General features: G+C 34.4%; 1 protein-coding gene across 1 annotated transcript; it reads right to left on the bottom strand.

The window, feature by feature from the left end:
- Positions 1–4,968: 4,968 nt before the first annotated feature.
- On the bottom strand, positions 4,969–18,737 carry ppl (periplakin). Its single transcript, XM_048195867.1, has 22 exons — positions 18,482–18,737; positions 16,371–16,470; positions 15,498–15,652; positions 15,220–15,340; positions 15,008–15,127; positions 14,864–14,905; positions 14,583–14,744; positions 14,351–14,458; positions 13,153–13,248; positions 12,938–13,060; positions 12,688–12,834; positions 12,217–12,368; positions 12,038–12,141; positions 11,793–11,950; positions 9,801–9,979; positions 9,562–9,700; positions 9,278–9,471; positions 8,784–8,934; positions 8,608–8,691; positions 8,399–8,515; positions 8,192–8,284; positions 4,969–8,083 (listed from the first exon to the last, which is right to left on the bottom strand). The coding sequence occupies exons 1-22, from the start codon at positions 18,529–18,531 to the stop codon at positions 5,414–5,416; spliced, it is 5,265 nt and encodes a 1,754-aa protein (XP_048051824.1). The 5' UTR covers positions 18,532–18,737; the 3' UTR covers positions 4,969–5,413.
- Between the last annotated feature and the right edge of the window lie 2,843 nt (positions 18,738–21,580).

The following is a 21,580-nucleotide window of genomic DNA, read 5'->3' on the forward strand; positions in this document are numbered from 1 at the left end:
CTTGAGAACAGATTTGAGAAATGATGTGGTGAAAAATCAATGTAAATATCATTTGTGAATTTTTTAATATTTATTTTTTATCCTTTTAATTTTTTAATATTTATTTTTTATTTGTCAAATTTTATAGAAAAAAAATGTCATGCTTGAGAACAGATTTGAGAAATGATGTGGTGAAAAATCAATGTAAATATCACTTGTGAATTTTTTTATATTTATTTTTTTTATCCTTTTAATTTTTTAATATTTATTTTTTATTTTGTCAAATTTTGTAGAAAAAAATGTCATGCTTGAGAACAGATTTGAGAAATGATGTGGTGAAAAATCAATGTAAATATCACTTGTGAATTTTTTTATATTTATTTTTTTATCCTTTTAATTTTTTTATATTTATTTTTTATTTTGTCAAATTTTATAGAAAAAAATGTCATGCTTGAGAACAGATTTGAGAAATGATGTGGTGAAAAATCAATGTAAATATCATTTGTGAATTTTTTAATATTTATTTTTTATCCTTTTAATTTTTTAATATTTATTTTTTATTTGTCAAATTTGGTCGAAAAAAATGTCATGCTTGAGAACAGATTTGAGAAATGATGTGGTGAAAAATCAATGTAAATATCACTTGTGAATTTTTTTATATTTATTTTTTTATCCTTTTAATTTTTTAATATTTATTTTTTATTTTGTCAAATTTTGTAGAAAAAAATGTCATGCTTGAGAACAGATTTGAGAAATGATGTGGTGAAAAATCAATGTAAATATCACTTGTGAATTTTTTTATATTTATTTTTTTATCCTTTTAATTTTTTTATATTTATTTTTTATTTTGTCAAATTTTATAGAAAAAAATGTCATGCTTGAGAACAGATTTGAGAAATGATGTGGTGAAAAATCAATGTAAATATCACTTGTGAATTTTTTAATATTTATTTTTTATCCTTTTAATTTTTTAATATTTATTTTTTATTTTGTCAAATTTTATAGAAAAAAATGTCATGCTTGAGAACAGATTTGAGAAATGATGTGGTGAAAAATCAATGTAAATATCATTTGTGAATTTTTTAATATTTATTTTTTATCCTTTTAATTTTTTAATATTTATTTTTTATTTGTCAAATTTTATAGAAAAAAAATGTCATGCTTGAGAACAGATTTGAGAAATGATGTGGTGAAAAATCAATGTAAATATCACTTGTGATTTTTTTTATATTTATTTTTTTTATCCTTTAAATTTTTTAATATTTATTTTTTATTTTGTCAAATTTTGTAGAAAAAAATGTCATGCTTGAGAACAGATTTGAGAAATGATGTGGTGAAAAATCAATGTAAATATCACTTGTGATTTTTTTATATTTATTTTTTTATCCTTTTAATTTTTTTATATTTATTTTTTATTTTGTCAAATTTTATAGAAAAAAATGTCATGCTTGAGAACAGATTTGAGAAATGATGTGGTGAAAAATCAATGTAAATATCACTTGTGAATTTTTTAATATTTATTTTTTATCCTTTAAATTTTTTTATATTTATTTTTTATTTTGTCAAATTTTATAGAAAAAAATGTCATGCTTGAGAACAGATTTGAGAAATGATGTGGTGAAAAATCAATGTAAATATCATTTGTGAATTTTTTAATATTTATTTTTTATCCTTTAAATTTTTTTATATTTATTTTTTATTTTGTCAAATTTTGTAGAAAAAAATGTCATGCTTGAGAACAGATTTGAGAAATGATGTGGTGAAAAATCAATGTAAATATCACTTGTGAATTTTTTTATATTTATTTTTTATCCTTTAAATTTTTTATATTTATTTTTATTTTGTCAAATTTTGTAGAAAAAAATGTCATGCTTGAGAACAGATTTGAGAAATGATGTGGTGAAAAATCAATGTAAATATCACTTGTGAATTTTTTAATATTTATTTTTTTTATCCTTTTAATTTTTTAATATTTATTTTTTATTTTGTCAAATTTTGTCGAAAAAAATGTCATGCTTGAGAACAGATTTGAGAAATGATGTGGTGAAAAATCAATGTAAATATCACTTGTGAATTTTTTAATATTTATTTTTTTATCCTTTTAATTTTTTAATATTTATTTTTTATTTTGTCAAATTTTGTAGAAAAAAAATGTCATGCTTGAGAACAGATTTGAGAAATGATGTGGTGAAAAATCAATGTAAATATCACTTGTGAATTTTTTTATATTTATTTTTTTATCCTTTTAATTTTTTTATATTTATTTTTTATTTTGTCAAATTTTATAGAAAAAAATGTCATGCTTGAGAACAGATTTGAGAAATGATGTGGTGAAAAATCAATGTAAATATCACTTGTGAATTTTTTAATATTTATTTTTTATCCTTTTAATTTTTTAATATTTATTTTTTATTTTGTCAAATTTTGTAGAAAAAAATGTCATGCTTGAGAACAGATTTGAGAAATGATGTGGTGAAAAATCAATGTAAATATCACTTGTGAATTTTTTTATATTTATTTTTTTATCCTTTTAATTTTTTATATTTATTTTTTATTTTGTCAAATTTTATAGAAAAAAATGTCATGCTTGAGAACAGATTTGAGAAATGATGTGGTGAAAAATCAATGTAAATATCATTTGTGAATTTTTTTAATATTTATTTTTTATCCTTTTAATTTTTTAATATTTATTTTTTATTTGTCAAATTTTATAGAAAAAAAATGTCATGCTTGAGAACAGATTTGAGAAATGATGTGGTGAAAAATCAATGTAAATATCACTTGTGATTTTTTATATTTATTTTTTTTATCCTTTAAATTTTTAATATTTATTTTTTATTTTGTCAAATTTTGTAGAAAAAAATGTCATGCTTGAGAACAGATTTGAGAAATGATGTGGTGAAAAATCAATGTAAATATCATTTGTGAATTTTTTAATATTTATTTTTTATCCTTTTAATTTTTTAATATTTATTTTTTATTTGTCAAATTTTAGAAAAAAAATGTCATGCTTGAGAACAGATTTGAGAAATGATGTGGTGAAAAATCAATGTAAATATCACTTGTGAATTTTTTATATTTATTTTTTTTATCCTTTTAATTTTTTAATATTTATTTTTTATTTTGTCAAATTTTGTAGAAAAAAATGTCATGCTTGAGAACAGATTTGAGAAATGATGTGGTGAAAAATCAATGTAAATATCACTTGTGAATTTTTTTATATTTATTTTTTTATCCTTTTAATTTTTTAATATTTATTTTTTATTTTGTCAAATTTTGTCGAAAAAAATGTCATGCTTGAGAACAGATTTGAGAAATGATGTGGTGAAAAATCAATGTAAATATCATTTGTGAATTTTTTAATATTTATTTTTATCCTTTAAATTTTTTAATATTTATTTTTTATTTTGTCAAATTTTGTCGAAAAAAATGTCATGCTTGAGAACAGATTTGAGAAATGATGTGGTGAAAAATCAATGTAAATATCACTTGTGAATTTTGTAATATTTATTTTTTATCCTTTAAATTTTTTAATATTTATTTTTTATTTTGTCAAATTTTGTCGAAAAAAATGTCATGCTTGAGAACAGATTTGAGAAATGATGTGGTGAAAAATCAATGTAAATATCACTTGTGAATTTTTTAATATTTATTTTTTATCCTTTTAATTTTTTAATATTTATTTTTTATTTTGTCAAATTTTGTAGAAAAAAATGTCATGCTTGAGAACAGATTTGAGAAATGATGTGGTGAAAAATCAATGTAAATATCACTTGTGAATTTTTTTATATTTATTTTTTTTATCCTTTTAATTTTTTTATATTTATTTTTTATTTGTCAAATTTTGTAGAAAAAAATGTCATGCTTGAGAACAGATTTGAGAAATGATGTGGTGAAAAATCAATGTAAATATCATTTGTGAATTTTTTTATATTTTTTTTTTTATCCTTTTAATTTTTTAATATTTATTTTTTATTTTGTCAAATTTTGTAGAAAAAAATGTCATGCTTGAGAACAGATTTGAGAAATGATGTGGTGAAAAATCAATGTAAATATCACTTGTGAATTTTTTTATATTTATTTTTTTATCCTTTTAATTTTTTAATATTTATTTTTTATTTTGTCAAATTTTGAAGAAAAAAATGTCATGCTTGAGAACAGATTTGAGAAATGATGTGGTGAAAAATCAATGTAAATATCACTTGTGAATTTTTTAATATTTATTTTTTATCCTTTTAATTTTTTAATATTTATTTTTTATTTTGTCAAATTTTGTAGAAAAAAATGTCATGCTTGAGAACAGATTTGAGAAATGATGTGGTGAAAAATCAATGTAAATATCACTTGTGAATTTTTTTATATTTATTTTTTTTATCCTTTTAATTTTTTAATATTTATTTTTTATTTTGTCAAATTTTATAGAAAAAAATGTCATGCTTGCGAACAGATTTGAGAAATGATGTGGTGAAAAATCAATGTAAATATCATTTGTGAATTTTTTAATATTTATTTTTTATCCTTTTAATTTTTTAATATTTATTTTTTATTTTGTCAAATTTTATAGAAAAAAATGTCATGCTTGAGAACAGATTTGAGAAATGATGTGGTGAAAAATCAATGTAAATATCACTTGTGAATTTTTTTATATTTATTTTGATATTAAAGAAATATTAATGTAATTCCCAATGGTACTAAACACTACATAGTTTGAGATATCATGGAAATGACACTGGTGTTATTCTGGTTTACACAATGTGAGATATCACGTGTGAATTTACGCAAAACAAATGTCAAAATCTCATTTATTCTTTTTAAGATTAACATATTTTAAGTAAATATTTTCAGTCTTCTAATTTATTGTGTAATGTTTGGGAATCATTTAAACCATAGATGAAAGAGATCTAATGTTTCTGAACTAAAAAGTTAAGGCAGTTTGAGCTTTTATCGCTTTATGATAAAGATGAAGGGAAAGAACACGCAGTACTCAGGTTTATCCACATTTCATTCAAGTTTTAATCTCAAATCAAACATATGAGAGAGAATAGATTAATCTGACTAGTGAAAAGTGCATGAAAAGAGACAGATAGGGCTGTAACTTTATCATTAATGCGCACACTTTATATGCCTGTATTAGATCAGATTATAGTGAAACTGAACTAGATTTCAGTAAAAACATCCTCAAAGTGTCTTGTCTGCTAATCTTCATTGAAAACACTTCAGGAATAGTGATAGGAACATTAACCCAAATTCAGCACCATAACCATATAAATGAACACCATCTTGCATTGATATAAGAATGCATTTGAAAATAAATACATACTGTATTGAGAAAGGGAATATAAAAAGAGATTTCAGCTGCAAATTGGGGGAACAAACAGCATGTTTACTCAAGATATTAAACCAAGTAAACACAATATAAATTTTGTAAATGGATTTATATGACTCTGCCTGACAGCATGACACCGAACTCCTGGATGCTTATCTCTTTGTTATGATATTGTTGCAGCTGGCGGTTTGTGATGTTTCCTGCCCTCAGAGCATCATCAATGGAAAACTTCTTGCCTGATTTTCTGTCGTGAAGAACGGAGGACTCGCCATTCGGACCCTTGACGGTGATCTCCTCCCAATCGCACTCTTGACTCTGAAGGTTGACGAACATTTTCCAGTCAATTAGACCGAGCTTGTAAGCCTCCTCAGGCCTCATCTCCTTTCCGGTGTCTGGATCGATGACGACAATTGAGCGGCGGAGGTGACTTTCTCGCTGCTCCTTCTTCACTCTCATTGCAGAGAGACTCTTCTGAAGCTTTTCGATCTCTTCATCCTTCTCCATTCTGATGCGTCTAAGGTCAGAGAGTTCTCTTTGCAAGGATTCCAATCGAATTTCCAGGTTCCTGCTACTCTCCATCGGAGAAGACTCAGTGATGTGCCTGGTTTCCTTTGATGTGATCTGGATTTCAGCTTGAAGCTTCCTTAATTCGTTCTGTAGGCGCTGGTTCTCCTGCTGCAGCTTGTTGCTTTCATCACGAATGTAGTCGAGCTCTTTAGATGATTTTGTATTTGTAAACTCCATCTCAGAAAGCTTCGAGTTTAGGGTGTTAATCTCTTGGTCCAGCTCACGACGTCGCCTTTCCTCTTCTTCAAGGCTTTTCTTTAGCCGTATGATGTCCATCTCGGCATCTGGGTCTCGCTCAACTTGCACTTTTTCAGTTCGCACAACTTTTTCACGCACTTCCGTTCGCTCAAGTATTTCTTGTTGGTGCAGCAAGGCATTGTACTCCTTCTCCAAGAGCATACGCTTGTGCCTCTCCTCATCAACCTGAAGACGAAGGATAGAGTGCTCTTTTTCTTGCTGAGGGTCCTGCTGGAGTACAACCTTTTGCTTTACTGTAACCTTTTCTCTGTTTTCCTTGTCCCTAATCTCTAGTTCATTAAGCCGCACTCTCAACCTCTGAATTTCAAGCTCAGCATCTCTGCGGGCTCTGCGTTCGCGTTCCAGGTCCTCGAGCTGGAGGTCCAGTTCAGTCTTTTGATGCTGCAGCCTTATCAGCTCCTCTTTCAAGATCTCTCTCTGTTTCTGCTCACTGTTGATATTTTGAGTGAAGGTCTCACATTCTGACCTCAAGAGTGGATCCTGCTCCATCTTCACTACTTCTTGCTGGACAACCGTTTCCCTCACCTGTGACAAGTCGATCTTCTTAAGCCTGATCCTTTCTTCATTTGTAGCCCTTTCGTTTTCCAGGTCCAAACGTTTCCTCTGTTCCTCGGCCAGTTTCCGCTTGAGACTCTCAATCTCCTCCCTGGTTTTAGGATCTTCTCTGTATTGGATGATCTCATTTACAACCTCTTTGGTCTGAATCTGAGGCTTGGTGTCTTTCCATCTTTGAATCTCCTCTTTGAGTTGGAGGATCTCCAACTCGAACTTCTCTGTTTGGTGGGTTTTGTCCACAATTTCATTCCTGAGTTTCTCCAGTTCTCTTTCTGTTTCTGGGTCAGTCTTGTATTTGATGACCTCTTTGATAATCTCTTTGTATTCAATTTGTGGGCCTCTCTTTCTTAGCATTGTCAGTTCATCCTGAAAGGACTTCAGCTGCTGCTCTGAATCTCTGCACCTTCTCTGCTGCTCCACCAGTTCAAGTCGAAGATTTGCCACCTCCGCTTCCGCCTTTGGATCAGGTCGAACAATCTCACGGACTTTCTCCTGAATGATGACCTTCGACTTCTCTTCCTCCAGACTGGTAATCTTGCGTTGAAGGTCTGTTTTCTCTCTCAGCGAAGTGCTACGCTTTGTTTTTTCATCTTCATACTGTCTTCTCAGATTCTCGACCTCTCTCTCCAAACCAATATCTTTCTCAACTTTTAGGACTTCTTTGATGGAGATCTTTTCCTCAGCCATTGATTTTTCTTTTTCAAGACGCCTTAATTTCTCCTCCAAGAATCGAAGCTCGTCTTCAAGTTCCTTTCGGCTGTTTATTTCTTTTTGTTTCCTTTCAAGCAGTAGTCTGTACTCGCTCTCAAGTTGAGGGTCGTTTTGAACCTTAATGACTTCCTCCTCAGTAATGATTTCCTGCTCCCTGCTTTTCTCCTCTGCAAGAATAGTCACTTGCTTTTGAATCTGAATGATTTCATTCTCTCTGACCATCTTTAGCCGCTTGACTTCCTCTAGCTCTTCTCTTAGTCTCCTGAGTTCCTCCTCCTGCCCCCTGTCCCTCTCTATACGGAGAACCTCTTTGACTGTATACTGCTGAGCTCCCTCTTTCATTTCGGTCTCAATCCCACGCAGCTTTATACGAAGAGTGTCCAGTTCACTCTCTAAGACTCGAGTGGTCCTGCTTTCGTCTAAGAGCTTCTGCTGGATCCTATGATATTCTTCATCCAGTTGAGGGTCAGGCACCTTCTTGATGAGCTCTTTCTTGACGATTGTATCCTGTGGTTTCTGGCCCTCAAGTAAATAGATGTCAGTCTGTACACTTTGAATTTCCCTTTCCAGCTGGTCTCTGCGCTGAATTTCTTCCTGAAGCTGTTTTTTGATTCTCCAGGGCTCTTCACCTGGGGCTGATGATCTCACAGTCTGGACATCTTGCTTGATTATTGCAACTTCTGGTTGCTATAAAGAATTATACAATATTGAATGTATATAATACGTTAAAAATAAAGCAATGCTTATACCATGCTATGGTTATTTGTATGCATAGCATAGGATAATGTGTTTTACCTGGTTAAGAAGGCTTTGAGCAAACTCTAGGTTCTGCAGTCTCTGCTTGTTCACAGCATTCACTTCAGTGAATTTTGCCTCAATTGCAGATTCCTTTAGAACACAACATGTTTAAACTTCAACAGTCAGAAAAGTTCTCACTAAGAAGACCATAGAATGTTCTAATTATTTGATCCAGGAAACGGTTTACTTTTCAAAAATATTCACCTCTCTGTTCACTTTCACGGCAGGAGATTCAAGTCTGCTCCTTTTGTATGTCTGGGGAACCAAGCCATCTTCAAGGTCAAGGATGGATTTAAACCGCTCCGCTTCATTTTCGTAGTCCTGAAAGCCATGACACAAAGGAGTTCACATGGCTTTGCATAAACATGATAGTAGGATAATTCTCTGTGAGTAATACACTGAGGTTTTAGTACCTTGACTGCTTGCTGATAAAGCTGTGCATTTCTTGACACATTGCTCAGGTCTGATTCCTTTCTTGTGATGTCAGAGAGCAGATTCTGTACATTACAAACATAGTTTTGGTAAATAAATATAGTTTGTAATATTACGATGCAATTATTGTAACGATGGAAATGACTCAAGAACTTACTCTTTGATTTTTCAGTTTTGCTTCAACCTGTTGGATGTCATCAGTTTCTCGTGGCTCATAGTTTGGTACTCGAGAAAGCCAGCTATTGAGGTTGTCATAGTCATTGTGGTAGTTGGCGTAGGCGGTTTTGGCTCTTTGCAGACATTGGTTTCTGAAAATTTTTAATAATTCTTTTAATTTCAAGTTTTATATATTAACATTATTTTATGTATTATGAACAAACATGAATTTACAGTGAACAACAGTAAATTTATACATTAAAATGGATTATTAAATGACCAAATTTAACAACTAATATTAACAAATTGAACCTTGCAGTAAAGTGTAACCACAAACATAAATGCTGAAAACAATCCTATTCATTTTAGGTGTAATATAAATAATATAATCACAGTACACAGTATACTAAAGACTAATCTGCAGAATTGAATTCTTATGTAAATTTTTTAAAGGACACTCCCATTTGAAATAACCTTGGTTTAATATGAACTCACCTGGCTTCAGTCTGTCTGTTCAGGTTGTCAAAGCGTTTGGTGAGTTTCTGAACATCAGCCTCTTGCCTCTCAATATCAGGGCAATGTTCTTGCACTTTGTTGGCCATATTGCTGCAGCTGGCCTTGGCATCTCTCAGGTTCTGCTCAGTCTCTGTGATAACAGATCTTTTGCTCCTCAGCTCAGATGCAATGTCCTGGAGACAAGAATACATCAGAGATGAGTGCATAGTGAATCTTGGAAAAAAAGATCAGGAGACAAAAGTGGCATGGATTATGAAGCTTACCGCCAGCTCGCGCTGGGTCTTCTCCAGTGAGGTGAGGTCGGATGGAGCAATCTCCTCTCTTGCCAGTTTGTTTTCATAGGTGGACAGCAGAGCTTTGCCATTCTGCAGAGAATTCTCCAGCTGATAGGAGCTCTGCAATCTACAACAGTGCAATTTTAGGCTCAAAATTCAAGTTCAATACATTCTTGAATTCTGTTGTTAAAAAAAAAAAGAAGAAAAAAAAAAGGAAGTATACTTACTTGTCACCTGCACACTTCAACAGCAAATCGACTTTGTTGTATTTTTTGTTAGTCTCATCCACCTTGGAGTAGAGCTGTGGTGCACTTGAACATTTGGGAGAGGATCTGAGGAAAGTCTCAGCCTCCTGTAATTTTGCAGACTTTTCTGGCTCTATCTTACGAACAGCAGTAGCAATGTCCTATGAAGAAAATACTGGATTAAGGCAAGGTCAAAACATCATTTGCCACTGAAATACAGGGTCAAAAGTAATGCGTTTGTGTTTAAATTTCAGATTCTTGTTCACTTTACACATTAAGTGTACTGTGGTGATGACAGACATGAGAACAAATGAGGTGTATGTGCAGTTGACACCAAGAATGATAACTATAAAGATAACTATAACACTATATTAGAGCCCAGACCAGCAGACAATATCGTTCTGTCTTTTCTTATGCTTCATTCACACGAGGCGTCGATGCTTGATGGAGGGCGATGTTGCATGAACGCAATTGACTAGCGTCTGCTGTAGGGTATTTGCATAAGGCGATCTGATTGGCTGATGCCTGCGTTGGCGCTTGAAAAGTGGAACATTTTTCAACTTCTGCCACGAGCAATGCCAGTGACGCAACGCAACAGAACTCACAATTCAATTCAGCAATGCATGAGGTCACCCATTCGAAGTAAATGAGAAGTGGTAATGCCGACAGCCGGTGTGAATGCACTGTCAGTGCGCACTGCAGTTTATGTTGTCTGTCACTTTAAATGTTTGAGCTCTTAAACCAGGATGAATTCTGACTGGCTGTCAATGTTTTTATCATTCATCAGCTAGAAAAAAATGATATTGTTTCAATGTGCTGCTATCTTTATAGTGGACTCTGCTATTCTTTTATATTTAAAATGATTTTTAGAACTATATATTTGTGGTTATCTTTATCTAAATATCTGCTCAGACATAATTTAAAGGTGCCCTAGAATTAAAAATTGAATTTATCTTGGCATAGTTGAATAACAAGAGTTCAGTACATGGAAATGACATACAGTGAGTCTCAAACTCCATTGTTTCCTCCTTCTTATATAAATCTCATTTGTTTAAAAGACCTCCGAAGAACAGGCGAATCTCAACATAACACCGACTGTTACGTAACAGTCGGGATCATTAATATGTACGCCCCCAATATTTGCATATGCCAGCCCATGTTCAAGGCATTAGACAAGGGCAGCCAGTATTAACGTCTGGATGTGCACAGCTGAATCAACAGACTAGGTAAGCAAGCAAGGACAACAGCGAAAAATGGCAGATGGAGCAATAATAACTGATGATATCATGATATTTTTAGTGATATTTTTAAATAGTCTTTCTAAATGTTTCGTTAGCATGTTGCTAATGTACTGTTAAATGTGGTTAAAGTTACCATCGTTCATTACTATATTCACGGAGACAAGAGCCGTTGTTATTTTCATTATTAAACACTTGGAGTCTGTATAATTCATAAACACAACTTCATTCTTTGTAAATCTCTCCAACAGTGTGTAATGTTAGCTTTAGCCACGGAGCACTATCAAACTCATTCAGAATCAAATGTAAACATCCAAATAAACACTGTACTTACGCGATTAGACATGTTGCATGACGAACACTTTGTAAAGATCCATTTTGAGGGTTATATTAGCTGTGTAAACTTTGTTTATGCTGTTCAAGGCAAGCGCAAGCTCCGGGGGAGGGGGAGCATGAGATTTAAAGGGGCCGCGCAGCCTGAATCGGCGCATATTTAATGATGCCCCAAAATAGGCAATTAAAAAAAAATAAAAAATCTATGGGGTATTTTGAGCTGAAACTTCACAGACACATTCAGGGGACACCTTAGACTTATATTACATCTTTTAAAAAGACGTTCTACGGCACCTTTAATGAACATTATTAGAATGAAACTCATTATAAAAGGTATATTTATTCAGACACATGACACTTGTTGTCTACTACAGAATAAATACTAAAACACCAGACGTTGTACCTTTATGTCCTGTAGCCTGTCAGCGCTGTCTTGAACAGGACGTGTTTGCTCCAGTGGGGGGCGCACGCGAGAGTAAATGGCCTTCTCCTGCTTATCCAGATCATTGACCACTTTATCCAGTCCTGCCATCAGTTGACGACATTGCTGCTCTTGTTTATCTGAGACCGAAGAAAAGAATGAATTAAGTATTCAAATCTCTTTAGGAGAGCTCTGGATCCAAGTTTATCATAACGTGAGAGACAAACCTTGACCTCCTGTACTCTCCTTCCTCAGCTCTGCCAGTCGTGCTTGTAGTGCAGATTTGCTGCTGGCTACTTTCTGTTTGATGCTTTTGTGCTGGTTTATCAGACTGCAAAAATGTTTTCATATTAGGCTCAACTGAGACACTTACAAATGTCATATACAGATATCAAGGAATACCCACTTGTCAGCAACGGCCACAGTCTCAGGGTCGGTTGGCGGGATTATGAAGCACACTCCTGGAGCACTCATGGTGCGGCCATTTGCATCCTTCACGTCCCATTTGGGCCCATTGTTCCTGAGCAGGGTGTACCGCTCCCCTCGCAAAATTGAACCCTGTGTCATTCAAAATAAGCAAAGTAAGCTCTGTTTCAACTTGATATTGCAGCTAAAAAAACACGAATTCCTTAAATAAATGTGAAATCCGTTCAAAATCCTCTGCACACGTCTCCAGAGGTTTATATGAGATGAATCGTTTGGGTGAAGGCCGTCTTAAGGATTTAAATACATTAGATGGGGGAATCCAAAACCCGTGCAGAGACAGAGTGTAACGGTTTTCTATGCTTACTCATGATAATAGCTGATGTTTCACTGACTGGTATTAGTGGAGCTCTAAGCCGCATGCATAGAGTGAGCGAGAGCTCAAACTCCATACCTCATTAGTCTCGTATTCACACAGAGCCTCGATAGGAAGCAGTTTCTGAGGAGTCTCCCTTCGGTACTTCAGAGGGAGCACCTGCAGGCTGCGCTTCTGAAGATTTTTCAGTCGCTCGTCAAAATGGTCCATGGCCTTTGCCTGATCCTGTCAATACAAACACAGACAGCCTTAGACAGTGAAGACACCTTTTAATTCATATATGAATAAAGAAAAAAATTGTACAATGTGAGAAATGCAGTATATTTACATCCAGGTCAGCAATCAAACCCTCCATCTGGTACATGTCTTTAAACTCGGGATTATACTTCTGGTTGATCTCAGTCTCCAGGCGCTTCAACAAATCGTTGGTGTCTCTTGCATCCTTGTGGAACTGGAAAGAAAAAGAATAATGCAACTGAGCAAGTCTGAAAACAATACGATGGAGTATGGAACAGGAAATGATTGTGTAAAATGCAGACTGACTTTGTGATAGTCATCCATGTTCTTGAGGTGGTTCTCTTCACAGATGAGCAGGTTGAGGTATTCCTTCCAATCCGCATGCACGGCATCCATGTGTGCCTAAAAACAAGACGAGTTTTAGAACATGACCCATCACATTTGATTTTACTTAATTTAAAATGTTATGTTTCATACTTTATCTTTAGTCATTAGTTATGTGCACTGAAGTAATATTTCAAGTTTAGTTTATTTATAGTCGTTGCAGTTTTGCCTAATGTGTGCAAGCCAAATGTCTTCCTACTTTGACCTAATTAACAAAACCTCAACCAATCACATACAATAAAACAGTAATAATTAAATTATAACAGAATAATAAAAACAAGCAGTTTTTATGTTGTTACACGTTTAAATATAAACAGTTCAATAAATAATGAAATAAACTCTACAGAGTCAGCCAGTGCATTATCTAAAAGTGACACCATGTTGTCAAAGTTCTTTAAAGTGTTAGTTCACCCAAAAATGAAATTTCTGTCATCATTTACTCCCCTTCAAGTTGTTCCAAACCTGTATGAGTTTCTTTCTTCTGCTGAACACAAAAGAAGATATTTTATTGAATGTTGGTAACCAGATGGTTTGACGGTAGCCATTGAATTACATAGTAGAAAAAAGATTCTATGGAAGTCAATGGCTACCTTCAACTGATTTGACATTCTTCAAAATATCTTCTTTTGTGTTCAGCAGAAGAAAGAAACTCATACAGGTTTGGAACAACTAAATGATGACAGAATTTTCTTATTTGGGTGAACTATCCCTTTAAGGAGCCTCTGACTGAGAATTAGTAAATATCTAATTCAAGTAAATATCTAATTCACATCAAGTATGGTGGTTATTTTAAAATATGAAGCAGATTATTGTCCTTCAAATAGGATCACATCCTTTTATGATATATGTCATTTGGCTCAACTATGCTCAGATTAGATATCAGATTAGACTGGAGTCATTTTGTCTTAGTTTCAGTGTTGCTATAATTACTGCATACTTCTTTATAATGCAGTACAGTTATACACTGTAAAATATACAGTTACAAATATGACATCTCATTATGCCTGAAACATTGTCAATGTATTTTAATGGTAATATTGTGGTAACCACAACTTCTAGTTTTTGAGTAAATTTAATGGGAAAAAAATGACTCATTTTAGCAAACGGCTTATAATATTACCGCAATGACATTTTTTCCTGGATGGTTCTGGTCAATAAGTTCCTCTCCATCTTCATTCAGCTGGGTGACGGTTTTCTCCTTAGACTCCAGACACTTGCTGATGAAGTTCTGATGAAGTTGTCAAGCAGCATGTTAAAAATATATTAATAAGTAGTTCATTTATAAGCATTTCAGTACTATAATCATATCATTTGTAGGAGGTTTGAATCATGAAATCATTCTGAGCCTTTACCTCGTACTGCCTCTTTCGGGCAGGGTAGTCCAGGTTGTTGTCGCTCCAGTCATATGTGATTCGCTCTTCAGCTTGCTGGTCCATCCAGTAGAGCTCGTTGGTGCAGCGCTGCATGTAATCTCTCAGACTGAGCAGGTTCTTCTGACGTGCAGCGGAGCTCGCCTGTGATGGACATGGTCAAATCCACAGCGTTTTGAGACATGTGAATTGACAACTAACTCTCAAGTCTTGTACTAGTGCATAACTAGGTTGCAAATTAAAGGCAGAAAATTAAGTCTCACCAGTAGCTTGTTGTACTTCGCCTGCTGGCCATCCACACCATCCTGTTAGGCAAGTAAACAAATGAGTCACAGATGCCACTCACATGACTGTTCATGTTATTCTTTTATTGCATTGCATTTTAAAATCATCAGTAAAAAATATACCCGGTCTGCAGTGATATACGGAGCCAATGCCTCCACTTCACTGTGGAAAATATTGTGCTCCTCCACTTCATTCTCGATGGTGGGCAGATCTTGTCCGAATCCTTTGTTGTTCACATTTGCCTACATGGGAACATTTTTGAACATGAATCATTTGCATTTTGAATCATACATTTGAAAGAAAGAAATAGAGAGAGGTATGTTTAGATACACACCAGTTTCTCATCAATCATCTTTCCCCAGTTGACGGTGGGAACCTGCTCCGATCGCGTGATGTGGTAAATGCGATCATGATCCTCGCGGAGCTTCATCACACGCACGCGCAGCTGTTTCATACTTTTTCATTGAAGAGAAAGAAAAAAAAAAAAAAAAAAAAAAGAGTCATCCACAATCCCATATTCACAGCATAACCATTCACAGCACATAATTCTGCTTGCATGGCATATAGCATGCTGCTGGCTATTTCAGTTTAAAGGTGGCTATATAGACTCACTCCTTCTCAATCATCTCAGCCTGAGGGTGCTGCAAACGAGTGGCTTGGGCTGCATCATTATCCAGGCTATTCAGTAGCTCCAGTGAGTTCAGGATCCTCTTGTTTGTGTCCTCCTGGTACAGGGGCTGCTTGCCCTCATTGATCTTCCTGATGTCCTAGAAACATCAACGAGCAACGCAATTAACGTTAAAGGGATACTTCACCCTCATGTCATTCCAAACCTGTATGACATTCTTTCACCTATGTAACACAAATATTTTGAATTTATTTTTTAAATATTTTAAGTTTAGTTTATTTACAGTCATTGCAGTTTTACTTAATGTGTGCTAGCCCAATGTCTTCCTACTTTACCACCTGTTTTTTATGGTGTTTTTATTGGATTTTTCTACACGGAATAACAAGTGTACAGATAACAGACCCACTCACCACTTTCTTTCATTTGTGTAACACAAAAGAGGAGTTTTTGAAAAATGTCCTCTTTATTTTTCTTTTTAAAAAGAAAATTAAAATGTAGACTTGGCAACTAACCAATATTAAATAAGTTGAAGTACTTAAATGATTGAAATGAAAACTGAAATGAAAATGAATTCAAGCATAAAGAATTAAATGTAGAGATATTTCAAACAAAAATGATTGACAAAAATACATAACAAAATCACTTCAACTAAAACTAAAATGAAAACCAAAAATATTAATTGAGGATATTTATAAATACTACAATATTTATCAATGCCATAACACTGGCATACACTTTCCACTATTTTAACCCAAATAACCCTAAAGGGACATATTTAAAGATGGCATTCAAATGATAGCGGAGTGACTAACTCTCTAGCTTTGATTGTAATCCACAGAAGCGTTTACTGTACTTACCCTGTTGAGATTCTGTTCTGTCTCAATGATGTTCTTTTCCACCTTGTCAGCATTCTTCTGCAACTTGTCAATCAGGGTGGCCAAATCAGTGTCAGTTAATCTGAGGTGAAATAACAGGAAGATAGTTTTTGAGGGAGCAGTTTTATATAGTTTCAGTGAGGCAAATATACACAAGTTTCGGTCTGCATTTTCCCAAAATACCGCAGCAAATGTAGTAGTTTTGTTATGTTGAATCTCTGGATCTAGGACAGAACACCTCACTTCATTTCTCTGTCATGCTGAGATGCTCTGAAAATAAATACAGGACTCGAAACACTTTCATTCCTCATCATCTGGCACAGACTTCAGATCTGTTAGGAGAACCATGTTGCTAACAAAAAATATCGTTTCAGCTGAACCATACTGAAAAAATGCAGAAACGCTGTTCAGCTTAACTGCAGCCTAGCATGGTTTTAGTGCATTCTGGGAATTCTAGAAAAATATTGTGCGACAGGGCACAGTAGGCATGACTAAACTTGATCAGAAAACAAATTACGCACCTTGGGCCATATTTGCCTTAAGGACAAGGCATGCTATTTGAACATACAATAGCATGAATCATTAATAATACGTTTGCTGCATATTAATGGCAGTTATAAATACTGCCTAAAATGATAATGTCATGACTAAGAACACACAAAACAGTTTTGTGTTCATTTGAGCTGAAAAGCAACAACTGGAGCACTGAGTTATGAGTGAGATATGTAAATGAGGCTGATAATTACAACAAGAAGGTGGCTTTAATGAGGGCGTTAGAAACACAAACAGGTCTAACTGGTTTTACTCACACATGCAAGAAGGTTAAAAAGACTTTCTATGTCATCTAATGCATCTGTATGTGAAACTCATCACAATGTGTGGCAAAACACAGCTGGGCAGTTAAAGAAATAGATTATGTAACCAATGTTGTTGTAACTTTTTAAATCAAAAACAACTATTAAAGGAAATAGAATATATTTTTCCTGTCAAGAGAACATGATTTAATGTGATTTGAGAAGAAGATCTGGGTGTGGCAAGTAATTATTTGATGCTCGCTCCCCTTCCCTAGAGGTGTTCCCATATCCAAAATATACAAATGCAAAAACATAAACTAAGAAATCTGGATATCTTAAGAACAGTGTTATGAAATAGACAAAGCTTTTGTCCTTATATAGTTCACTGCAAGCAAACTGCCCATATCTCTGTATGCCATGCCTTGTTTCTGTCAAAAGCAGACAGGCAAGTCACAAAATTTGGCACATTTGACACTGAGGGACCCATTGTGTGTAGCACAGTCAAACAACACCCAAAGATGACCTAAACAGAAAACTATGCGTTTAAGAAAACCCTTTTTTTGGTACATCTGTAACCAATAACATAATTTTGTCTCAAACTAAAACCATATTCCTAGAGCAAAATCTTCCACAGTTGCAGTGAACTGCCCTGCACTGCTTTCACTTTATCGGAACGAAGCTCAAGGCTAGACTCATCTCTCAAACCATCAGCAGTTTATGCTTGTTTGAACTTGAACTTGTCACTCTGATCATGACACTTTTACCCTTAACCAATCAGTGTACTTTAAACATTCCCTACTTATGTTGACTCCAGCCTGTACTGATACAGATGCAACTTGAGAACTATACAACATGAACTATAAAAATGTTGATTAATGTTAAATAATATAATTAATAAATTATAAATGATGATAATAATACGTTAAAATAAATAAAACATTTTTAATGACTACTGTATATTCATCTAATATCCATTTCCCAGTTAGCCCACATCACTTTACTCTGTTCAGTACAGAATAACCACGCAATAAGTATCTCAGGGAAAAGTTATCCAACCTGTTGCAACGCCACACCCTTACTACAGTAACCTCACGTCAAGCAAGCACAAAACCGATTTAGTAGAAATTGAGATTTTAAATTACGAGTTATATTGTGGCTAATCTACTACAAACCATAAACCAAACGATAATGAAACGGAACCCAGTTAAAACCCTCGTCATGACACCCTAGTGACGCGAATGAAAGACCTCATCCCAACAAAACCTATAGAGAGTCAAAGTGTATCCGGTTGCCACCGACCTTTTTTCAGTGATGGTCGCTGTGTTCTTTGCAGTCTTTCTCTTGAACATGATGACAGTTGCGGAGTTTCTCCAACACCCGTCTAGCTGCTAAAATGGCACAGTTAGGATCCCACTTTGGTGTCTGTCGTTCAACTACCTGAAGCGTCTTCCAGGACAGGTACATCTCACATACAACGCCCACAATGAACGAAACTGCAACTACCCTCCCACGAATACTAGCTCGCGCTGTCCGCCAAGGTTAGAAACGTGCTTAAAAACATCAAGCCCATTTAAAGTACGGGCTGGTGTCCGCCCCTTTCTGAGAGACATACCTGCAACCTATCGAAACAGAGGCGTCGTCTCTGTTTCTTCTCTGTTTCGTGGGGTACATTTAATAGGCGACTTCACGGGAAACTTTTAATCAATAGTATGCTGTTTCAGTCAGAAAAGTAGGCTAAGCTACAACGCATCAGCGTTTACTGTGAGTATTTGGATAAAGCTGTGGCCAGTGTGGTAGCCTACAAAAGTCTCAGTCCACAATTACAATACACTTTGGTATCTCATAATTAAAAAAAAAAAAAAAAAAAAAGGAAGTGTTTTTGAGACCTATTAAATTTTTCACAATTTTTCATAAACTATTATCTAACATAAACATTTGAAAGAATATTAGCTAAATGTATACGTTTGACTGTTAATTTTGCCAAAAAGGTACAATTATAAAAAAATAACATTTTTATTTATTTTCAAAACTTGTTATATATATATAATGAGGAATTCTTTATTTATGTAATATTGCAGTATTTATTTACAAACCTGATTCCAAAAAAGTTGGGACACTGTACAAATTGTGAATAAAAACAGAATGCAATGATGTGGAAGTTTCGAATTTAAATATTTTATTCAGAATACAACATAGATGACATATCAAATGTTTAAACTGAGAAAATGTATAATTTTAAGGGAAAAATAAGTTGATTTTAAATTTCATGGCCTCAACACATCTCAGAAAAGTTGGGACAAGGCCATGTTTACCACTGTGTGGCATGCCCTCTTCTTTTTATAATAGTCTGCAATTGTCTCGGGACTGAGGAGACAAGTTGCTCAAGTTTAGGAATAGGAATGTTTTCCCATTCTTATCTAATACAGGCTTCTAGTTGCTCAACTGTCTTAGGTCTTCTTTGTCGCATCTTCCTCTTTTTGATGCGCCAAATGTTTTCTATGGGTGAAAGATCTGGACTGCAGGCTGGTCATTTCAGTACCCGGATCCTTCTTCTACGCAGCCATGATGTTGTAATTGATGCAGTATGTGGTCTGGCATTGTCATGTTGGAAAATGCAAGGTCTTCCCTGAAAGAGACGACGTCTGGATGGGAGCATATGTTATTCTAGAACTTGGATATACCTTTCAGCATTGATGGTGCCTTTCCAGATGTGTAAGCTGCCCATGCCACACGCACTCATGCAACCCCATACCATCAGAGATGCAGGCTTCTGAACTGAGCGCTGATAACAACTTGGGTTGTCCTTGTCCTCTTTAGTCCGGATGACATGGCATCCCAGTTTTCCAAAAAGAACTTCAAATTTTGATTCGTCTGACCACAGAACAGTTTTCCACTTTGCTACAGTCCATTTTAAATGAGCCTTGACCCAGAGAAAATGCCTGCGATTCTGGATCATGTTTAGATATGGCTTCTTTTTTGACCTATAGAGATTTAGCCCGGCAACAGCGAATGGCACGATGGATTGTGTTCACCGACAATGTTTTCTGGAAGTATTCCTGAGCCCATGTTGTGATTTCCATTACAGTAGCATTCCTGTATGTGATGCAGTGCCGTCTAAGGGCCCGAAGATCACGGGTATCCAGTATGGTTTTCCGGCCTTGACCCTTACGCACAGAGATTGTTCCAGATTCTCTGAATCTTTGGATGATATTATGCACTGTAGATGAAGATAACTTCAAACTCTTTGCAATTTTTTTCTGAGAAACTCCTTTCTGATATTGCTCCACTATTTTTCGCCGCAGCATTGGGGGAATTGGTGATCCTCTGCCCATCTTGACTTCTGAGAGACACTGCCACTCTGAGAGGCTCTTTTTATACCCAATCATGTTGCCAATTGAAAATAAAATAAGTTGCAAATTGGTCCTCCAGCTGCTCCTTATATGTACATTTAACTCTTCCGGCCTCTTATTGCTACCTGTCCCAACTTTTTTGGAATGTGTAGCTCTCATGAAATCCAAAATGAGCCAATATTTGGCATGACATTTCAAAATGTCTCACTTTCAACATTTAATATGTTATCTATATTCTATTGTGAATAAAATATAAGTTTATGAGATTTGTAAATTATTGCATTCCTTTTTTATTCACAATTTGTACAGTGTCCCAACTTTTTTGGAATTGGGTTTGTATTTAAATTATCAGTGCATATCATTATTAGATTTTATTATTTTTTAATTCACGTCCCCTAATAATATCTTTCTGATGAACACAATTGGATAAATATTAATAAATATCCTGACACATCCAAGCTTTATAATGGCAGTGACAGGGATCATTGAGTATGAGCTGTAGAAAGAGCCTCCACATCCATCCATCATAAACATATTCCACACGGCTCCGTGGGGTTAATAAAAGCCTTCTGAAGCGAAGCGATGCGTTTGTGTAAAAAAAAAAAAAAAAATCCATATTTAACAAGTTATGAAGTAAAATATCTAGCTTCCACTAGACCGCATTCTGTTTTCAAATTACGTAAAAAACGGAACTGGCGTTGCATCAGGAACTTTTCCCTAAGTTGAATAGGGAAGGTGTAGGACGCAGTGTAAGCTTTCTGAACAGTGTAAGCTTTCTAACTTGAATACGGAAGGCGGTCTGGAAGCTAGATATTTTACTTCATAACTTGTTAAATATGGATATTTTTTTACACAAATGTGTCAGGATATTTATTAATATTCCTCTGATTGTGAAGAAGAAAGTCATATACACCTAGGATAGTTTGAGGGTGAGTAAAGCTTGGGCTAATTTTCATTTGAAACTAATCCTTTAAGTGTGTATCCCAATCAGCTCCCTAGTTCAGTAGTCAGTGCACTTATCAGTGAGTCAGCCATTTTAAGGGGTGTC

Source organism: Megalobrama amblycephala, linkage group LG1, assembly GCF_018812025.1.
Source record: "Megalobrama amblycephala isolate DHTTF-2021 linkage group LG1, ASM1881202v1, whole genome shotgun sequence".
Taxonomy (NCBI): Eukaryota; Metazoa; Chordata; class Actinopteri; order Cypriniformes; family Xenocyprididae; genus Megalobrama; species Megalobrama amblycephala.

Excerpts from the sequence above, each read along its gene's own strand:
- ppl (XM_048195867.1), bottom strand. The coding sequence starts at position 18,531 with ATGTTCAAGAGAAAGACTGCAAAGAACACAGCGACCATCACTGAAAAA. Across the intron at positions 9,701-9,800 it reads TTGAAGTGTGCAGGTGACAA|ATTGCAGAGCTCCTATCAGC; the intron begins GTAAGTATACTT and ends GCACTGTTGTAG. Across the intron at positions 8,692-8,783 it reads CAAAACTGAAAAATCAAAGA|AATCTGCTCTCTGACATCAC; the intron begins GTAAGTTCTTGA and ends TGTAATGTACAG.